At 61.3% G+C, this 18,230-nt stretch overlaps 1 protein-coding gene across 4 annotated transcripts in view; it reads right to left on the bottom strand.

Moving 5' to 3' along the window:
* COL18A1 (collagen type XVIII alpha 1 chain) overlaps positions 1-18,230 on the bottom strand; it is a 93,822-nt gene that overhangs the window by 19,734 nt on the left and 55,858 nt on the right. For all 4 annotated transcript variants that reach the window (XM_082624967.1, XM_082624964.1, XM_082624965.1 and 1 more), the window contains 12 exons: positions 17,091-17,638; positions 10,237-10,326; positions 9,384-9,431; positions 7,543-7,672; positions 4,954-5,030; positions 4,400-4,576; positions 4,050-4,076; positions 2,602-2,664; positions 2,429-2,515; positions 2,066-2,119; positions 1,753-1,911; positions 866-928 (listed from right to left, as the gene is read on the bottom strand). In XM_082624967.1, coding sequence (XP_082481093.1) covers positions 866-928; positions 1,753-1,911; positions 2,066-2,119; positions 2,429-2,515; positions 2,602-2,664; positions 4,050-4,076; positions 4,400-4,576; positions 4,954-5,030; positions 7,543-7,672; positions 9,384-9,431; positions 10,237-10,326; positions 17,091-17,638 — 1,523 coding nt within the window. The remainder of the gene's footprint in view (positions 1-865; positions 929-1,752; positions 1,912-2,065; positions 2,120-2,428; positions 2,516-2,601; positions 2,665-4,049; positions 4,077-4,399; positions 4,577-4,953; positions 5,031-7,542; positions 7,673-9,383; positions 9,432-10,236; positions 10,327-17,090; positions 17,639-18,230) is intronic.

The following is an 18,230-nucleotide window of genomic DNA, read 5'->3' as shown; positions in this document are numbered from 1 at the left end:
GGGAGGAGAGAACAGTTACTTCCAGATCGGACCAGGGTGCAGGCAGCAAGAGAGAGCAGACAGCGTCTCACCTGCTTTATCCCGACCCATGAGGCCAAGTTTTCCCCTTGTACCAACTATTTCTAAAACTCCAAGTGTCTCCTCTTGGCCCTGGTGCACCCCTGGCTGTTCCCGCCATCACCCGTTTCAGATGGGGATGGAGGCTCCTGGGAGGCTCAGCCGTGGAGGGGGCGGGGCTGACCTTGCTAAGCAGCAACCCTCGCCCCCCGCCACCCCTGGAACCAGGCGGAGAGTCCTTCTAGCTCAATGGCTGTAAAGCAGCAAGCTCGGAGCACAAACGGTTCCCTTAAAACTGGCCTCCTCTGCTGGGCCCAAAACAGCCAGGTTCTTGCTGGAAGATCACAGGGAAGTATTATCTCCAGACGACTGTGTGGGCATCTCCCGTGGTCCATCCCCGAAAAACCACATGGAAACCACGGGCCCCGGTTACAGGTTTGTGCAGCCTTGAAAGTTTCTCCATTATCAATGCAACCAAAATGGAAACTAGAAATAAAATGTCCAAATCAAGTAAAGGGTCGATATTCTTCAAAACCATTAGGCCAATTGTCATCATAGAGAAACAGCACTATGTAGTGAAGTCCTGGATTTTTACAGGAGCCCCAGCGGCCGGTTTTGAGCCAGCGTGGGAGGCCCAGGGTTCCCCGGCTGTCGGACCGAGAAGACGGCGGCTCCCTGTTGGGCTAAAGCCGTCACCGCCCTGCCCTGTGGCATTTCTCCTCTGTTGACCCGGGGCCACACCACCCAAGTACCCACACGCCACGTTGCTAGGTCAGGTCCGCCCTGGAGGCCAGGGGGAGTGACTTACAAGGCTGCCTTTCTGGCCGGCCTGTCCTGGCTGTCCATCTTTTCCTGGAGGACCTGGGGGTCCCTGGGGAGAGAAGAGCAGAGTGTGAGGCCAGATAGAGAATGATTTGGGTTAGCAGAAGCCCATCTGCGCATCCGGCACCCGAAACACTCCCGGGACACGGCCCAGAGTCCCACAGCTCACGGGAGACCCACCCACGTGCACGGTCAAGGGCGTCGGACAGCTCTGTTCGGGTTTGTATTTCTTTCTTCCCCCTTTTTAGTTTAATTTGAGTCGCCAATCAAATTAGGGAGGATGAGAAGGGCCACCAGCCCCGCGGGGAGGGCGTGGCCTTGCGTGCAGAGGCTGGGGCTGGTGACTGGCCGTGGACTCTCAGTAAAGGGTCATCACGCCTTCAGCAGGAAACCGCGTGGCCCACGGACTCTGTGTCCCGAGCACGTTTCTGGGTGAAAACCAGGTGCACATCCCTGGTTCCTGGGACCCAATCTCAACAGCGACACCTCCAGGCACCTGCCAGGCCACGGTGCAGTGTCCCCAGTGCCAGGAGCGGGGCCCGCAGGGCCAAACGTGGGCCCCTCTCAGCCTCCCATCCTCCAGGCATCAGGGCCAACCCCGTCCCATGAGTCACCCCCAGACGGCCTCTGCAAGGGCAGGGAGGTGAGCAGCTGTCATGTGGGCACCAGCGGCTCGGCAGCCAGAACCACGGGGCTACCCACAGAGGTCCCTCCCACCCTGGGGGGCCCAAAGATGGGTGGCCCCCCAAAAGGTTTTTGGGGGGAGGATGGAGGTGGTGAGGGAGGCTTTCACCCAGATGGAGGAAGGCCCCACGCTCACTGTCCCCCCGACCCAGATGCGGACACAGGCAGGTGAGAGGAGGCGGGCCTTACCGGGGTCCCAGGAAGCCCGGGGGGCCCATCCCGCCCAGGCACTCCGGGAAGGCCTGCGGGTCCAGGGACGTCCGAGCTGTTCATCCCGAAGCGGCCTGGTTCTCCGGGCAGGCCTGGGACGCCAGGGGGCCCAGGGGGGCCGGGGAAGCCTCGAGGGCCCTGGACACGGAAAACACAGAACCGTCACTGCATGCAGCACTGGCCGAAGGAGGCCCACTGCCCCCCACCCTGCCAGGCCTCGTCACCGCCCAACGGGCTCCGCTGGTGCTTGGGGACGTCAGGGCAGCGGCCACCCCGGCCAAGGGTCACTCACGCGGAGGCTCTCCAGGTCGCCACCAAACCCAGATCCCTCCATGTCGATGAAGGTCTGAGGGGAGAGGCCGAGTCACCAGAAGCCCAGACGGCCCACCTGCGGTCAGCCGGCGAGGCCACACCCCTGCCCCGAGGTCCCCCCGCCCCGAGCACCGGCCCTTGGAGCTAACCGTGCAGGACTGTCACAGTGGCCTCGAGCCCCCCGACCCCCAATGAAAACACCCGAGGCAGCGCAGGGGCCAAGTGCCCGGGGCCTGCACACGCCCCCGGGAGGCCGGTTCCGGACCCGAGCAGTGCGGCATCGGAAGCCGAGCACGACCAGAGGCCCCTTTGCTGGGACCGGGGTGGAAGAGGGAGGACTCACCAGCCTGTCATGTCTGAAGGAGGGCCCGGGTGGCCCCGGAGGCCCTTGGGGTCCTGGGGGTCCCCTCGGCCCGACCCCAGGATCCCCCTGGGAACAGAAGACCCCTGTCACACCAGGGTTCACAGCCCCACCTCGGGTCGCGCCCGCCCCACGCCCGGCCGGTTACCTCTCACCTTCTCGCCCTTGGGGCCCACGTCTCCCGGGGTTCCTGGGAAGCCCTGCGGCCCGGTGTCCCCCTGGAAGACAGAAGCCAGGAGGCTCGGTCAGGAGAAGGCCCTGTGCCCGTCACCGGCCAAGCCACCACCGACACACGGCTCTGTGCCTACGGAGATGGGGCTGTCATGGGGGCCGCAGCGGGGCACCGCCAACCTCAGAGATGCGAGGCCGCCACCAGGAGCAGCAGCCCGCAGAGGTGACCTCGGTGTCCTGGGGACACCAGGCCAGACGGTGGCACCTGCCCGCCGTGTGTGTGCTGGCTGGCGTGTGCTGCGGGGACACTGAGGACAGGAGTGCCTCCGTGGGTGCTGCCTGTGTGAATGGGTGGAGGCCGCGCGGCTGAAACGGCCCCCTATGTGTTTGAGCGTCTGCACGCAGGGCGCGTCCGGCTCGAGGCCCCAGCGCACCCCGATCCAGGAGCTGGCGAATCCAGTCACCGGACCCTGGATCCCACACGTGCACACACACGCACCCCGCTCTGCAGAGGCTCCCGCAACGACCGAGCCAAGCTTGGTCCTCAAGCGCAAAGAGGCCGATGAAGGACAGGCTGAGTCCACATGAAACGCCCCCGCCGACCTTCCTGATGTCCCCCCGGGCGTCCGCCAGGTCTCCGCTCAGTCCTGAGAGCCTCCCTCCCTGCCTTCCCGTCACCATTTGTGGGTCTGTCGTTTCACAAATCTTTATTTGAACCTTCTTGTGTCATTTTATTCTGTTATTATCAACGAATAGCATTTGTTGATTTTTAAAAATCCAAACTGTCTTAAGACAGAAGCTGTCTTATCCACCGTGATGGCTGACGAGCCTGTGGTTTCTCCTTTTTTTTTTTTTTTTTTGCGGTACGCGGGCCTCTCACTGTTGTGGCCTCTCCCGCTGCGGAGCACAGGCTCCGGACGCGCAGGCTCAGCGGCCATGGCTCACGGGCCCAGTCGCTCGGCGGCATGTGGGATCTTCCCGGACCGGGGCACGAACCCGTGTCCCCTGCATCGGCAGGCGGACTCTCAACCACTGCGCCACCAGGGAAGCCCCCGTGGTGTCTCCTGCAAGCGTCTCTCTCCTTCTCTACGTGCTGTGTCCCCGCTCCACTGCCCACCCCCGACTTCAGGCTGTTTCTCTCTCACCTCTAAGAATCTGGAAGCTTTACTTTTACTTCTTTCGTTTTCTTTGTTTCCTGGTAGCCTAAACGTCTCAATACACACGCATAACCTTATATTTCTCTATCAACCGTTAGACTTATATTTTCTTAACAAAAGTTGCATTTTGAAAATGGCTTCATTTTGAAATCTCTTCCGTTTGTTGAGCTTAAAAACAGTCACTGGGTAACCCCACTGGGTGGGGAAGAGAGGGAGCCTGGGGACTCATGCAAACGTCACAGATAACACAGGTTCTGAAAGAAAAGGCAACTTACAGGTTTCCCGTCTTCGCCAGGATCACCCTGGAAAGTGGGAGAGAAACCATCAGTGACAGAAAATCACACCTGACCCCCCCCCCGAGCTGAACGTGGAAACGGACCCCTGTCCCCCCAGCCCTCTGCTCCCACGAGAGGGTGGCTCTCTGCACGGGGCTGGAGAACCTTCCGTCCAGGGCCCTGTGGCCGCGTCCCCGCCCGCGGCCCTGGGCTGGCTCTGCCTGCCCGCCGGCCACCCTCCCGCTGCACCCAGGGAAGGAATCGGCCGTCTGGAGCCCCAGGACCCTGCTGCCCTCTCCCCTCTGGCCAAGCCCCCACCCCCGGCTGGACAAAGCGGAGACAGTACTCACGGGCTCGCCATCCCTTCCGGGGGCGCCGTCCTTCCCCGGGGGCCCCGGGGGTCCCTGTGGCCCGGGAACAGGCTGTGCATCGGGACTCTGCACGGCGGAGCCTGCAGGACCCTGGGGACCGACCGGGCCGGGGGGACCCTGGGCGCCTGGTTCTCCTTTCTGCCCCTTCAGGCCTCGCTGGGGACGAAGAGGAGAGGGTACAGGCTGGGGCGGGGGCACATACGCTCGCCTGCGTCCTGGGCTGGGCCCGGATCACACAGCAGGGGGACACAGACAAGACAGGCGCAGGGGACAGGCAAGGGGACATGCTTGTGGACGCACACGGGGCCGGCATGGTAGTGCCAGCAACAACAGAGGTCTGCCTGCCCGGCGTCCCCTACACCCGCCCTTGTGCTCTGGCTGGGGAGCATCCCCAGCCGCGGACACCCGGTGCTGCTGGCGCCCACGGGTACAGGGGGGCACAGAGGACGGCCGGGAGCCCCAGAACTCTGCCAGGGTCCCCAGTGAGCAGAGCAGGGGCTCCGCCTGCTCTGGGGTCCCCGTGGCGACCTCACCTCTTTCAGGCTGCCCCCAGGGCTCCACTCGCTCCCGTCCCACGTGGCGACTGTGCTCAAGCTGGGGAGGGTCTGAGCTGTAGGAGGCAGAGGTGGCCATCAGACCGTCCCCAGGCTGCCCCCGCCTGGCGCTCAGTCCTGGCCGGGCCCCGAGCCCCGGCTCCAGCTCCGTCCCCTGCACAGGCTGCCCCCGCCTGGCGCTCAGTCCTGGCTGGGCCCCGAGCCCAGGCTCCAGCTCCGTCCCCCAGCTCCGTCCCCAGCACAGGCTGCCCCCGCCTGGCGCTCAGTCCTGGCCGGGCCCCGAGCCCCGGCTCCAGCTCCGTCCCCTGCACTCCCATTTCTCCTCCCGATGAACCGTCTGAGGGTCTGCGGCATCCTCGCGACCCTTCCCCCCTGAGTGCCAGGCGGCAGCGCCTGGGAGCGAGGGCCTCCGAGAACCCAGCTCACACGTGGGAAGTGCAGTGTTGTTCTGTGTGGTGACCTAACCCAAGTCTCCCCTTGCGCCCAACCACACCCCTGTGGCTTCCTTTTGGGGGATGGTGATGGTGGCGGTTCCAGGACCCGTGGAGGGTCGGTCCACCTGCCAAATCCGGCCAAAGCCAGCCTCAGCCCAAGCTAAGGACAGTTCCCACAGCGTTGGGGAAGCAACAAAACAGCACAGAGACGAGTGCCTGTGGCACGGACGCCTGGCCCGACACATCATCCTGCGCGTCCCCCCGCCCCCGCCTGCGGGTTTTCCCTCCACTGGGTGCAAGATGGCGCCTCCCCTTTGTGATGGACAGGAATCTGGGGGTGGACTTTGATACTGTTCCCCCAAAGCTTTCATCCAATAGCATCAGCACCACTGAGTCAATTACAAAACGGGATTCAAGCCGCTTCCAACGTCCCGCTTCCTGAGGGGCCTGTGCCCTTGCGAGGTCCTGATCTCACTCTGACAGTGCCGGGCGCTGAGCTTGGGGGCCGGACAGGACCTCAGTTTCCAGGGTCGCACAGCTCTGGTGGACGTCCGTGCCCATTTCCAGAAGAATTCGGCGCCACAACCCCCCATGTCCACCTGCAGCCACCCCTGGGCTTGCCCTGCTCAGTACGCGAGCCGGCCGGTGCCTGCTGGGGGCACTGTCGCCTCAGCCAACCCCATCCCACCCCCACAGACCTGCCAAGTCACAAGTCAGCCACCGGAGGGCACCCCATCCTGCCCCACGCTGGCCTGGGAGGACACCTCCCAGGCCTCTTCCTGTGTTAGCATGATTGAAGACAAAATTAAAATTCCTGCCTCAGAGACATTTAAAACCGCAAAAATGTCGCTCAGAGAAAGCAAAGGCCTAAATAAGCCAAAGGAGACAGATCCTGAGTCCGGGGTCGGAAGACTCAACATTAACTGGACGCCCAGGCCTGTCCCCACGCTGACCTGCAGCGTCAAAGCCCTGGCAGCCCTTCTCGGAGAAACTGACACACGGATCGAAAATTCACACGAGCCTCGAAGCACACAGAACACCAAAGCAGCTCCGTAAAGGAAGAGCAAGGCTGGAGGCCGCACACCACCTGAGCCCAGGCTTATCATAAAGCCAAGCGATCAGGACCGTGTGCAACAGCTGTGAAGACGGTGAGACAGGGTCCGGAATGGAGGAGAGTCCAGACAGACTGGCACATGCGCACAGCTGTTCTCAGCCAAGGCCCAGGGCAACGCAGAGGCGAAGCACCCTCCTTCCAACAAACGTGCGGGAACCACATACGAGAACCACGTCCTGTGGATCGCAGGCCCGAGTGAAAACCTAAGACTGGGCCGGCTTCTCAGACGTGACACCAACACCGAGACCCACAAAGAACAAACTGATAATTTCATCCAAGTTAAAACCGTGTGCTCTTCTAACTCACTATTAACAAAACGCAAAGATAAGCCGCAGACGGAGAGGATATGTGACAAAGGAGTCGTGTACAGAGGATAAAAACCCTCAGAATTCGACAACAGGAAAACAAACGGCCTGTTAGAAATCGGGCGTGAGACTGGAACAGAGTTTTATTAAAGAAGATGCAGGAATAGCAACTGAAGGGAGACATGGGCCCTGTGGCAAGCAGCAACCTTCGTGGGCACCTGCACACGGCCACGGGCAGCTGTGCACGAAGACACGGTCCACTTCCCAGGGTGGCCCGGGCGTCCGAGCCTGTGCACCCTCTGGGCCGGGCGTGGGGGGAGCCCCTGAGCCCCCAAATGCTGCCCTACTTCGCAGAGGGCCTGAGCAGAGGCACCTTTGCACCTCTTCCCTGAAAATCAGCTCTCACATCCTCCGCTGACCCCGCTGTCCCCAGGCTGGGAAGTAGCAGCACCCTTGGGACGGTCCCACAAATCCCTCAGGAGCAGCAGAAAGTGAGAAACAAAACACAGGAGAGACCACGTCCACGGAGCAGCTGAGGACCCGCCACCGGGGCAGCGAGGGGGCGGGGCATGCATGGGCCCTCCCCAGCGGGGCGTGCGTGTGACGGACGGGAGCCCCTCCTCTGCCACAAGGACAGACACGCGCTGGGCGCACACACTGAATGCACACGCACACCCCACTGACAGACACTCACACCACCCCAGCAAAGCTTTACCTCCTAATGAAGACACCGTGGTCTCCTCCTCAATTTCCTCAGTTCTGAAATCTTCCTGGCTGCCCACTCCGGCCAAGGGTGGAGAAGTGACTGGAGGAGCCTCGGGCAGCCTGGGTTCCAGGGGTGCGCCCTGGGATGAGAGTGGGAAGCAGCTCTGTTATTCAGCGACACGTGTGGCCCGTGAGCGCCGGCAAAGCTGTCAGGTTTACATGCGTTTGGTCGTAAAAAGAGATGTTTACGCACTTCAGGGAAGTTAAGGAGTCACCAGAGACTCCGTCACGGACATGAAGAAGCTCTAGGCCCCTCCAGAGCCATTTTCTCCTGGAAATGGGGGTCTCCAGGCCCTGCAAGCCGGCAAGTCCCCAAACCCCCCACACCTGGAGGGATGGCTGAGCGCCGGCCCTCCCCCTCTCCCTGCAGGGCCCAGGATGGCCCCTCAGAGACTCAGGGAACCCCAGTTCCTGCCCGTGGTCCAGACAGTGACCAGCACGTAGCCGTCACCATGGCGGAAGCCCACAGAGGGAGGGAGCCTCTGCGTTCACTGCACAAGGGGAGGGGTGGCCCTGCTCTGTAAGCCCACTTCCCTGTCCTCAGAGGCACCCGGAGCTGCGAGGACGTGGGCACAGGTGCACTGAAGACGCTTCCCATGACCAACCATCCACACCTGGCACGAGCTCCCTGGCAACAGTGCTCGGGAGACAGTGCTGGTCCAGGTGCCCGGACGGCATGCCTGTGAGGCCTGTCCAAGGGCTCCCCCACTGCCCGGTGGGCAAGCGGCACCCAGCGCTGGACACCAGGCCTCCCCCACTACAGCCACAACCCTCCGATATGGGGAGGGTCCCCAGGGACCCGGAGCTGGTTAGCCACTGACACCCCAGACCCTGTGGGCAGGGGAGGGCAGAGGCACTGAGGAGCACAGAGAGCGCACAGGGGGCGCTGAGAGGCCGAGGGTGCCCTGGACCAGGCTGGGCCCCGCACAGAGGCTTCCGCACGGCCCCTCCTGCCTCCCTCACTGCGGCCTCGGCCAGACTTTCTGAAGCAGGAGCTGGCGGGACGGCTCCCTAGTTAGCGCACCGCAGGCCAGATGACCCTTTCCACCTCTGGCTGCCCCCCCCCCGCCTCCAGTCTGTTAAGAGAGGCCCCGTGGCTGCAGCGCTTCACTCCTTGGCACCGGCACAGCGGGGACACCGCCGTCGCTGTAGTTTGTGCCCAGGGCCCCTGGGTGGAGATGGCTGAGGAGTGGACAGGCCACATGACCCCCGGCAGGGCCGGCGTGGGCACCACCCTCTGACACCCTCCAGGGGGCGGCCGGGCGCCAGAGCCAGCGCGGCTTCCCGAGAGCTGCTCTGGCCAGTGCAGGGAGCCCCGGCGTCCCCGGCGTGCGGGGGGCCGCCAACCACCCACCCCAGGGCGGCTCAGCACTCCGCCCCATCACGGCCCCTCAATTCCCAAGCCCTAGGAGGAGGTGATCTGTCCAAACAGGAGAAGGCGATGGTCCTGTCACTCCCGAGACACCCCCAGCCCTGTGTGTGGCTTTGGGCCGTGTGGGCTACGGAGCAGGGTTGGCCCCTTAGTCCCTTACGGCCCCACAAGGTGAGAGAGACGCAACAGATGCCAAGGTCACTCAGACAACCGCACGAGGTCTGGACCAGACACCGGATTCGAGAGAACATTCCCCCCCAGAGGAGGCTCAGCCGGAAGGCGTGTCAGCCGCTCAGCCAGAGCCCCGGTCCCCCATCTCCAGCGGGAATTTGTCTTGTCCGCCCAGGGATCCCTTAGAATTCACACACTCGTGTGCACACATGTCCCCGACACCACACCCTGAGGGCCCCGGCACTCACCGACTCCTCCCAGGTCTCCGCAAGCCCGCTGCCCAAGTCTCCTGATGCCTGCAGGGTTGACAGGAAACAAGCCGGTGACCGAAGCCCCCAGCCCCCTGGGAGCTCGGGGCGGGAGGAGAGGGCGGACTGGGTGTGGGGGTCAGGGTGGTCCTCAACAGGGCACGTGTCCATCAGACCACTTAGAACGAAAGGCCCGCAGGAAGCGAGCTCAGCGACTGGCCGGACACACAGACCCGCACAGAACGCATTCCTTCCTCTCGATGGGTCATCCTGTGGGATGCTGTCCTGGGAAACAGCCGAGAGGGGAGGCCCCGCCCAGGGACCCTCGGGGGCTCGGACCCAGCGTGAAGGTCATGCCCCCTCTCGCCTGCCCTGCTCCCTGCACACGGCTGAGACCTGGGCTTGCGCTGGGGACACAGGTCTCCTGCCCGTCTGTCCTTCCCACGCCAGAACTGGTGTGCTTTCTGCCTTAGGTCCCACGGGACAGTGTGCGCACACGCACACACACACACTACTGCACACGTGCACACACACACACTTTTTGCTCTGGTGACTACTAGTGACTCTGTCGCCAACCGGCTATTCTAGGGGTGATTTTTAACCTTTAGGTTCTGTAAGTGTTTCTATGTGGAAAGTTCTAGGCAAGGGAGGTTCTTTCTCAGGTTACAGGTAGATAGAAACATAATCCCAGGTAACATTGACCCAAAGCAGCATCTTTCAAAAGAGACCTCTCTGGTCCTGTTACTTTGGGTTTCCAGGCAAGGCCACCCCACTCCTGGCCTTGAGTCCCTCCTCCCACAAGGTGGGGGAGGGGAGGGAGCCCCCTGCCTGAGCCCAGGCAGCGGCCACTCACCCTATCGTCATCGTCCTCCTCGTCCTCATCCAGGCAATGCAGGGGGCTCACCTGGGGGTCCTCACGCAGCCTCAGATCCGAGATCAGGCCCTGAACACAGAGGGGAAGGTCACCAGGGGTCCCAAGGCAGGAGGCTCAGGGCGCAGGGAGACCCCAACTCAAGTTGCAGCCAGCTCGGAGCCCGGCACGTCTGAGGCCAATTCCAGGGGTGACACCACAGCGGGGGACACCACAGCGGGGGACACCACAGCCGGTGGCTTCACTCCCTCCCTCCTTCCCTCTTCAGCATGAATGCTCATCACCCTCTCGCGGGCTCCGCGCTCCCTCCAAGGTCCCAGCCCCACACTAGGTGCCAGGACACAGCACAAACATCTCTCGGGTCCCAGTGCAGAGAACAGGTCGGCAGTGTGCAGTGTCCTTGGAGGTGGTGTCCCCTCGGGGCACGAGGCAGACGGCACTGGCTGGGGGGAGGTCGGGGCAGCAGGCACGGAGAAGACCAGGACACGCGCTCCTACAGAAAGCCCGACGCTGGGGCAGGGCCACCACCAGCTGGGATGGCACGACGGCCGAGGACCTCAGCCTGGCTGCACTGGGGCCTTTGCCATGAGGTCTCCTGTTCCCCAGAGGGTGACACAACCACAGGTTCTGAATCGCAGCCGAGATCTCAGAGACACGTGCGTGAGGCCGCTGGAGCCCGGGCCTTTGGTGCCCTTTCTAGAAGGCGTCCCTGCCTGGAAGTTATGAGTATTCACACATGCTTGCCTGGTATTTCTTTTGTTTTCATTTTAATCCACGGGATTTATCAGTGCATCTTCTCCTGAATAGAGACCACATTTCATCGAGTCTAAGATGCACATTTTCACAGCTCTCAATACAGACCAGTTTAGGTCAGGAGCTGGCCAACGTTCTCAGTCAAGGGCCAGATGGTGCATATTTCCAGGTCTTTGCTGCCGCTGCTCTGCGGCTGTGTCAGGAAGCTGACCGCAGACAGTTGGTGGACGCTGGACGCAGCTGCCCCCACCAGATGGTACAGGACACGGAAACATTCACACCTCACAAAGTATTCTTCTTCTTTTGTTTTTTGCAACCACTTAAACATGCAAAAGCCTTTCTAGTCGTGGGCTGTATAAAAATAGGCGCGGGCGGGATGTCCTCGGGCCGTGTGCCGACCCAGTCAGGTTACGGTTTATCCCCTAAGTGCCCTTCACACTCCCTTTATCACTGATCCTCCGTCTCATGGCCATCCTGCTCCACACGTGACCACAAGCCGACAAACACCCCCCGCGTGTCCCCATGCGCCCTCGCCTGAGGGCTCCACTCCTCTCTCCGGGACCAGCTCAGGCCACCTCCTCCAGGAAGCCCCACGGACGCCCTCCCGAGGATCAGCGCCTCCGGGGGCCCGTGCTGCCCGGCTCCACACTCAACCTTGCACCTCCACTCCCACTGGTAGTGAGGCCTACGGGGTGGGACACCCCACCTCCCTGTGTGTGTGTGTGTACACATCGCGTGTGTCACGTGCACATGGATGTGCACGTGTATACATGAGTGTATAAGTGTGTCATGCAGGTACGTGCATCGTGTGAGTGTGCACCTGCATCCACACGCTTGTGTGTATGTGCACACGTGGGTGTGTATGTGCACAGGTGTGTGTGCATGTTCAGGCACACACACCTGATCCTGGGAGGCGAGTGAGGTCAGCTGGCCCAGGTGGGGGGCTGAGGGAGAGCCCCACAGCCCCCAGTTACATGAGGTCCTCATGTCCCCAACACAACTCTCAGCCAGGCCTGCGAGGGGAGGAGGGGGCCAAAGACACAGGTTGGGAGGAGGTGCAGGCGGGGAGTTTCAGCTCTGCAGCGCACGTGTGACACCCCCCTTTTCTCAAGTGAGCACGAGGGCCGGCCTCAGGGGCGGTGGGCCCTGCTCGGCCTCACCAGCCGACGGGGGCACCAAGTCGCCGACAATGGCGTCCTGTCGCTGGTCGATCTCCGAAGGTGGTGAGAACAGTGTCCGTTGGTGGGAACACGGGCCACGTTCACTGTTTTCACCACCTGACCACAGCTCATTTCAGAAGCTCTAAGGCAGAAGCACCCATGGCTTCATGGCCAAGGCCCATCCTGCCTGGTGAGCCCCTCCTGCAGCTCCGACCCTCACACCATGGCAGGAGGCTGCACGCTTCTCACACCCAGGATGACCAGCGGTTCCAGAAGGTTCTGCAGGATGGGCTGGCGAGGACCAGCACCCGCCTGGTAATGTCTGGGCCTCCAGGGGAAGCTGACAGACCACAGGGCTGGGGGGCAGGGGTCACGGTCAGCACTGCCGTCCAGGAGCCTGTCCCCTGGCTGGCGGGAGGGAGGTGGCAGCGTCTTCCCGGAAGTGACCAGGCATGTGGAGCGCCGTCTCCCTCAGTCTGAGGTTAGTCCGTTGTTTCAGCTGAACCAGCGCAGACACCTGTGTCCAAAGCTGAGTCCAGCTGCTTCTGCCCTTCACATCCAGCTCCATCCTTGCCTCCCCTGGGTCCCCCGTCACCGGCCCCCCGAAAGCAGAAAGCCACGGTCTTCTTTGGAGCCTTGAACCAGCCTGCAGAATCCCCACAAGGCCCACAGTCAGAGTGGAGCTGGCCCCTTCTCACGGCGGCCGTTGGGGAGCTGAGGCTGTGTCCAGGGCTGGAGATCACTGGTGGGACAGAGGACGGCCTGACTGACCGCGGGACTGTGTAGGCATCGGGGTCCCTGGGCCCTGTGTGGTACGTGGATCCTACAGGCAGAACCTGGTTGCGGGTGGAGGAGAGGCTGCGAGGGGCTGGCGGCCTGCAGACCACCTGGGGCTGGAGCTCCAGTCTGAAGGGGGTTCGGCCGTGGGCAGTGGATGGTCTATGCCCCCCTGGAATCCTGAGATGCTCCAGCCACCAGGGAGGGCAGTGAGCTGCCGGGAGGGGCGTGTGGAGGGTCTGTGTGCGGGAGGGCACACGTGTGTGCATGCACAGGGGTTGGTCACTGGGCTCGGGTCAGCAGCATGTTGGGGATGGAAATTCTCGGCCCACCCAGCCCTGCTGGAGGAGGGACAGGGCGTCTCCGGGCGACAGAGAGTCATGCCAGGGGCGGCACGAGGGGCCAGACGTTCAATTTCTAGAAAGCCACACTCTGAACGGCGCTGGGGGCACTTCGTGTGTGACAGCGATGCGGGGAGGGCACGAGGCTCCCGGCAGGCGGAGGGCATCTGGGCATGACCGTCCCCACACGGACACTGTGCCCTGAGGCGAGGGTCCCCACACCAGCCGGCATCAGGCCAGCCACTCAGCAACAGGCTGCCGGACGCCAGGAGAAATGGGGAGCAGGACACGCCGAGACCACGCTCAGCTGGGAAGACGCCAGCAGCACAAAGGCCATGAGACCCACTGCACGCACTGGACGGACTTGCAAGCAGAGGTTGTGAAATCCAGACCGTTTGCAATCTGTCCTGTTGCTACCTCACTAGGGCCACTGGGCTTAGGGTTGTGTGCAGACGACCAGAGCCCCACGCCATGAAAGCGCATCCCTAGTCACTGGTGCTGGGTCCATCTCCCTGGGACCCCAACTCCAGGCACCCCAGGGTTCTCCAGGGGGCCTCCCACACCCCTGAGGGGTGTCAGGGGTGTCTGCTCCATCTGGAAGGGCCGTGTCCCGGCCCAGGGCAGTGGAGCTGAGCAAGCCTGGATGGGGGTGGGTGGGCAGCAGCCCTCCTGGGCCTGCTTTCACCCCTCCTCACCCCCGGCCCCTCCCTCCTCTGCTGGCTAACCCCCAGGTTGCCTGGTCCCTTGTCACCTACCCCGGCTGTCTCTGTGATTGGCCCACACCACCACTGTCCCATTTCCCATATGTCCTGAACTGAGTGGCTTCTGACCATATCAAGCCCCAACTCCTCAACTATTTGCGTCAAATTCTATTACAAGCAACTCTCTCCCCATTTCTCCATTTCATGAAGTCAGGGAATTGCGTGACTGCTGCAGGACTGTGACCAGTTACACGACGGGTCCAGGTCAGTTCAGATGACTGACAGAGGAATATTGGGAGAAGCTGGTGACAGTGACCTCTGGTGCCCTGAGCTGTCCCTCAGTCAGGGGCAGCAGGTCTGGTATGGCTGGACTTGGGGGCCACAGCGAGAGGACTAAGGGGTGTCAGAGGATGCCAGCACTTTCCCTGCCTGCTGTGCTCCATCCTTGGGGCCAAGCCTACCCAAACCTAGCGTGGCTGGTGGGCACCCTTTTGGCTTCAATGGACCAATCACTTATTCCTTATATAACGTGGCCAACAAAGCTGCCTGCTGAGGAAAATTCACAGCCTCCAGTGCCCTCATCATAGAACAAAAGCTGCGAATGTTCAACACAAGGTGCACAGCTGGAGCACAGCCTGGAAGTTGGGCCATGTCTCTTGCTCCCAAGCACAGTCTTGCCCGGGCCCAGTACCAGTTTCGGACGAGGGTCCCAGGAGGTCTGACAACACAGATGACTAAACCTCAACAGAAACCTGGGTAACAAGGAAGGTGGCTTCATAAAGAGAAAAGCCAACAGGAATGAGAAAACAGGAACACTTTCAACAAAGAGAAATTAAGTCAAGAAAATTCAACTACATAGTGTTTGAAATAGTTAAAAAAAAAAAAAAGAATGAGGTCAATAACCACAGAAAAAGAATTGGAAGTAACATTTTAAGCAGAATGTTGCAACTACTGGGTGGAATTAGGGATTTCCCAAGAAATATTTATTACAAAATAAGCTCAAGAATAAGAATGAACGTGAAAGACCAAGGACATTATAATTTTTGTGACGGGAGAAAACAACAGAGGGTCTGCAAGGATCGTCAGGAGGGGGGCCGGGCTGAGCACCCTGCTCCGGAGACCATCGGTGGGGACACCCTGGCTCATTCCGCACCCGAAGTTCTGTGCTCATCTGGGCCAAGTCTTCGCAGTCACACATGTGAGTGAGGCTTCCCCAAGAGTCTGAGTTCAGAGAGGCTGACAAACCCTGTCCTAAACCATCTTGTCTACTCCTCCCCCCAGAAAACACGCTGCACCTCTCACTTGGCTGGAGTCTGATCAGACTCCCAGAGAGAGATTCCTGGAACTGGAGTCCAAGCGGACAGAGGAGCCTCACTACACTGGACTCAGCTGGAAGTGGCACGTTACAGCAGGGGGAGGGGCAGCACCCTAACCCTGGTAAGCAGGGCTCCAGACAGAGCCGGCCAGTCCCCTCTGCTTGTCTGCTGCTCCTGTCTCTCTAATCTTCAAGGATGTTTCTGGGTGTCTATTCCAGGCCAGATTTAAACACATAAACACTTTAAAGATCCCAATGGTTAAAAAGAATGACTAGGTGAAAAGGCAAATGAAAAACTGGGAAATAAAATCTGCTGCATATGAAACAAATCAGTGTCTTACATACATAAAGAGTTCATATAAACCAATAAGAAACAACTGAAGCCATTAAAACAAAAATGCAAAGGACATAAACAGGCTAGTCACAAGAAGAAATACAAATAGCCAGTAAACACGTGAAATATTAAAGTTTGTTTTCACTCACAACTAAGAAATGCAAATTAAGACACCCAGACACCGTTTGCCTGTGTATCTGCCTGGCAAGTGTGTTTTGCACAGGTGACACCAGCCTGGTGAGACCCCCCAGCTATCCTCGAGGCAGGAAGGTGGTGACCTCTGTCAGCACCGTGAGACAGGCAACCCCTGTCCCCACCAACACAGGAGCAACTTTTCTTTTAAAGTGTTAAAGAAACATGGAACTTATGGGGGAGATTTCCGTCTAGAAAAGCGTGGGAAATCTCACAACACCTCGCCAGTCCACACAGCCCCTCCCTACATAGAACGGCTCTCTCCAACTTCTCTCCAGTTAAACAAGTTTGAGGATCAAAATGAAAACACGAAGAGGCCCAGTTTGGTATCAAAGTCCTGCTGGCTCCCAGACCCCATGGGTGAAAGTTCCTGCCAAAGGTGAAAGGTCAGCTTTCAGAACCGAGTCACCAGGACTTAGAACAACTTTAACCAAGCAGCCTTTGTCTGGGCAATAATTAACTTTCTGTCCCCTGGGGACACATCCCCCATTAGCACACACAGGGACCCCTGTCTGGACCGCCGGGCGGGGCGTGCCAGCTGCAGAGTGGCTGCAGTGTTAGAATTCAGGGACTTGTGGATCAGCGCCTGCTATGGGTGCCCACGCACTGTTTCCAGGAGGCGGGCTCCAGCTAAAGGTTCCAAGAACTGTGAGGGCCGAGGGCCCAGGAGAAAGACCCCACTAGGATCTGGGATCTACCTCCCCCCCGAAGTGAAGGCCAGGGCCAGGCCTGGGGGAAGGCACTTCCCTGGGGACATGGTAGAGACCGCCACACGCCGGTCACCGCTGGGGAAATTCTGCCCATGCTGCTCTGAAGCAGAGGCCTGCCCTGGGCTCACCGGCCATGGGGCCACTGCACAGTTTGGCAAAAATAATAACCAGCACGATGAATGTTGGTGCGTGGCATGAACCCCCTGACCCACACTCAGCGCTCCACTGCCATCTAATTTTCACTGTGTGTGGTCTGCTGCTGGGCCTGGACAAAGCCCCCTGCTCACTGATGGGGGCGGCACCACACCCACATGCAGACACACATATGCACACATGGGGTGGGGCCCCTGACAGCGGCAGAGGTGGGTATCCAGTGAAGAAGGCGGTCCCAGAGCAGCAGGGGAATAAAGCCCAGGGGGAGCTGGGTGGACCAAGGGCCTGCTCCCCCGGGGTTCTCCTGTCCCCGGAGCCTCTGCCGCAGCAGGTGGGAGCAACCATCGTCCCCATCCCCAGCCCGCCCCCTGCCCCGGGTGCTGGCAGCCATCGCGGTTACCTGGAACTTGTCAGGGTCTGCTCGGCCGGCCTGGGCCACGAAGAGGCGGGCATCGGGCTCCAGCTGCAGGCTGCGTGGGGAGTGCGCCAGGGGCAGGCGCTGGACCTCCTTGCAGTCCACGAAGAGCGTAGCATGTGCGCCGTCCACAGTGAGGGCCAGGCGCGTCCAGCGACCGTCCAGCGCGGGCAGCGTGAAGCTGGCGGCCGTGTGTGTGCGGGCGGCACCGGGCTCGGTGTAGAGCAGCTGCACCTGCTGCCACGCCCCGCGCGCCGCCGCCAGCTTCACGCCCACCAAGACCACCGCCTGCGCCGCGTCCGTGACCGCGAAGAGCACGCCCGCGCGCGCCGAGGCCGGCCGCACGCGCACCAGCAGGGAGAAGTGTTGGAAGAACGTGCTGGGCAGGAGGCTCCGGGCCGCCCAGCCGTCACCACCCACGTCCGCGCCGAACTCGTAGGCGGGCCCCACGTCGGGGTCGTGCACCAGGGCCACCTGCCGCGGCAGGGGCTCCCCGAGCAGCGGCTGGAGCCCCACCTCCAGGACCTGGCTCTCTGTGGAGAGAAAGACAGCAGTGAGGCCGCACACCCCCAGTGAAACCGAGGCCCGGCTGCCCTCCCGCCCGCCCCAGCGGGGACACGACAGCCACCTGCCCGTCCAAGCACCACGCCCACCCCCACAGGCTCGCTGCTTCCAAGTGGGGTGCAGAGACCCTCCCAAATTAGCGTGGTGGGAGGGGCAGGGGCACAGCCCTCTGGGGACCCCATCCCCCGTTAGCTCAAGGAGCCACCGCCAGGTGCCGAGGGCTCGAGCCCACCCCGTTCCCACACTGGAAGCCCAGGAGGAACGCACCAGACACTGGTCAAGGTACCCTCACCCACCCGGGACACTGGTGTAACTTCAAGACATCGCAACGTTACAAAAAAGAGAGAGACGCACACAGGGGGTGCCCTGAGCTGCGTCTACACTAGGAACATCCCGGAAACGAATTACACTCCTAGGAAGGGAGGCCATAAAAGGGGCCGCGTTTCTTGGGGGGCCCTTCTTAGCTGTGGTCTCCATGTCTGTTCACACTTGGTACCGCAAACTCCACCCCCGCCTCCCAGGTTACTGGGGGTCTTACCAGCTGGTGGCTGCTTCACGGGG

This window comes from Mesoplodon mirus (assembly GCF_964341445.2).
Source record: "Mesoplodon mirus genome assembly, chromosome: 6".
Taxonomy (NCBI): domain Eukaryota; kingdom Metazoa; phylum Chordata; class Mammalia; order Artiodactyla; family Ziphiidae; genus Mesoplodon; species Mesoplodon mirus.
The sequence above is the reverse complement of the archived record's forward strand: the minus strand, read 5'-3'. Positions and strand labels throughout refer to the sequence as shown.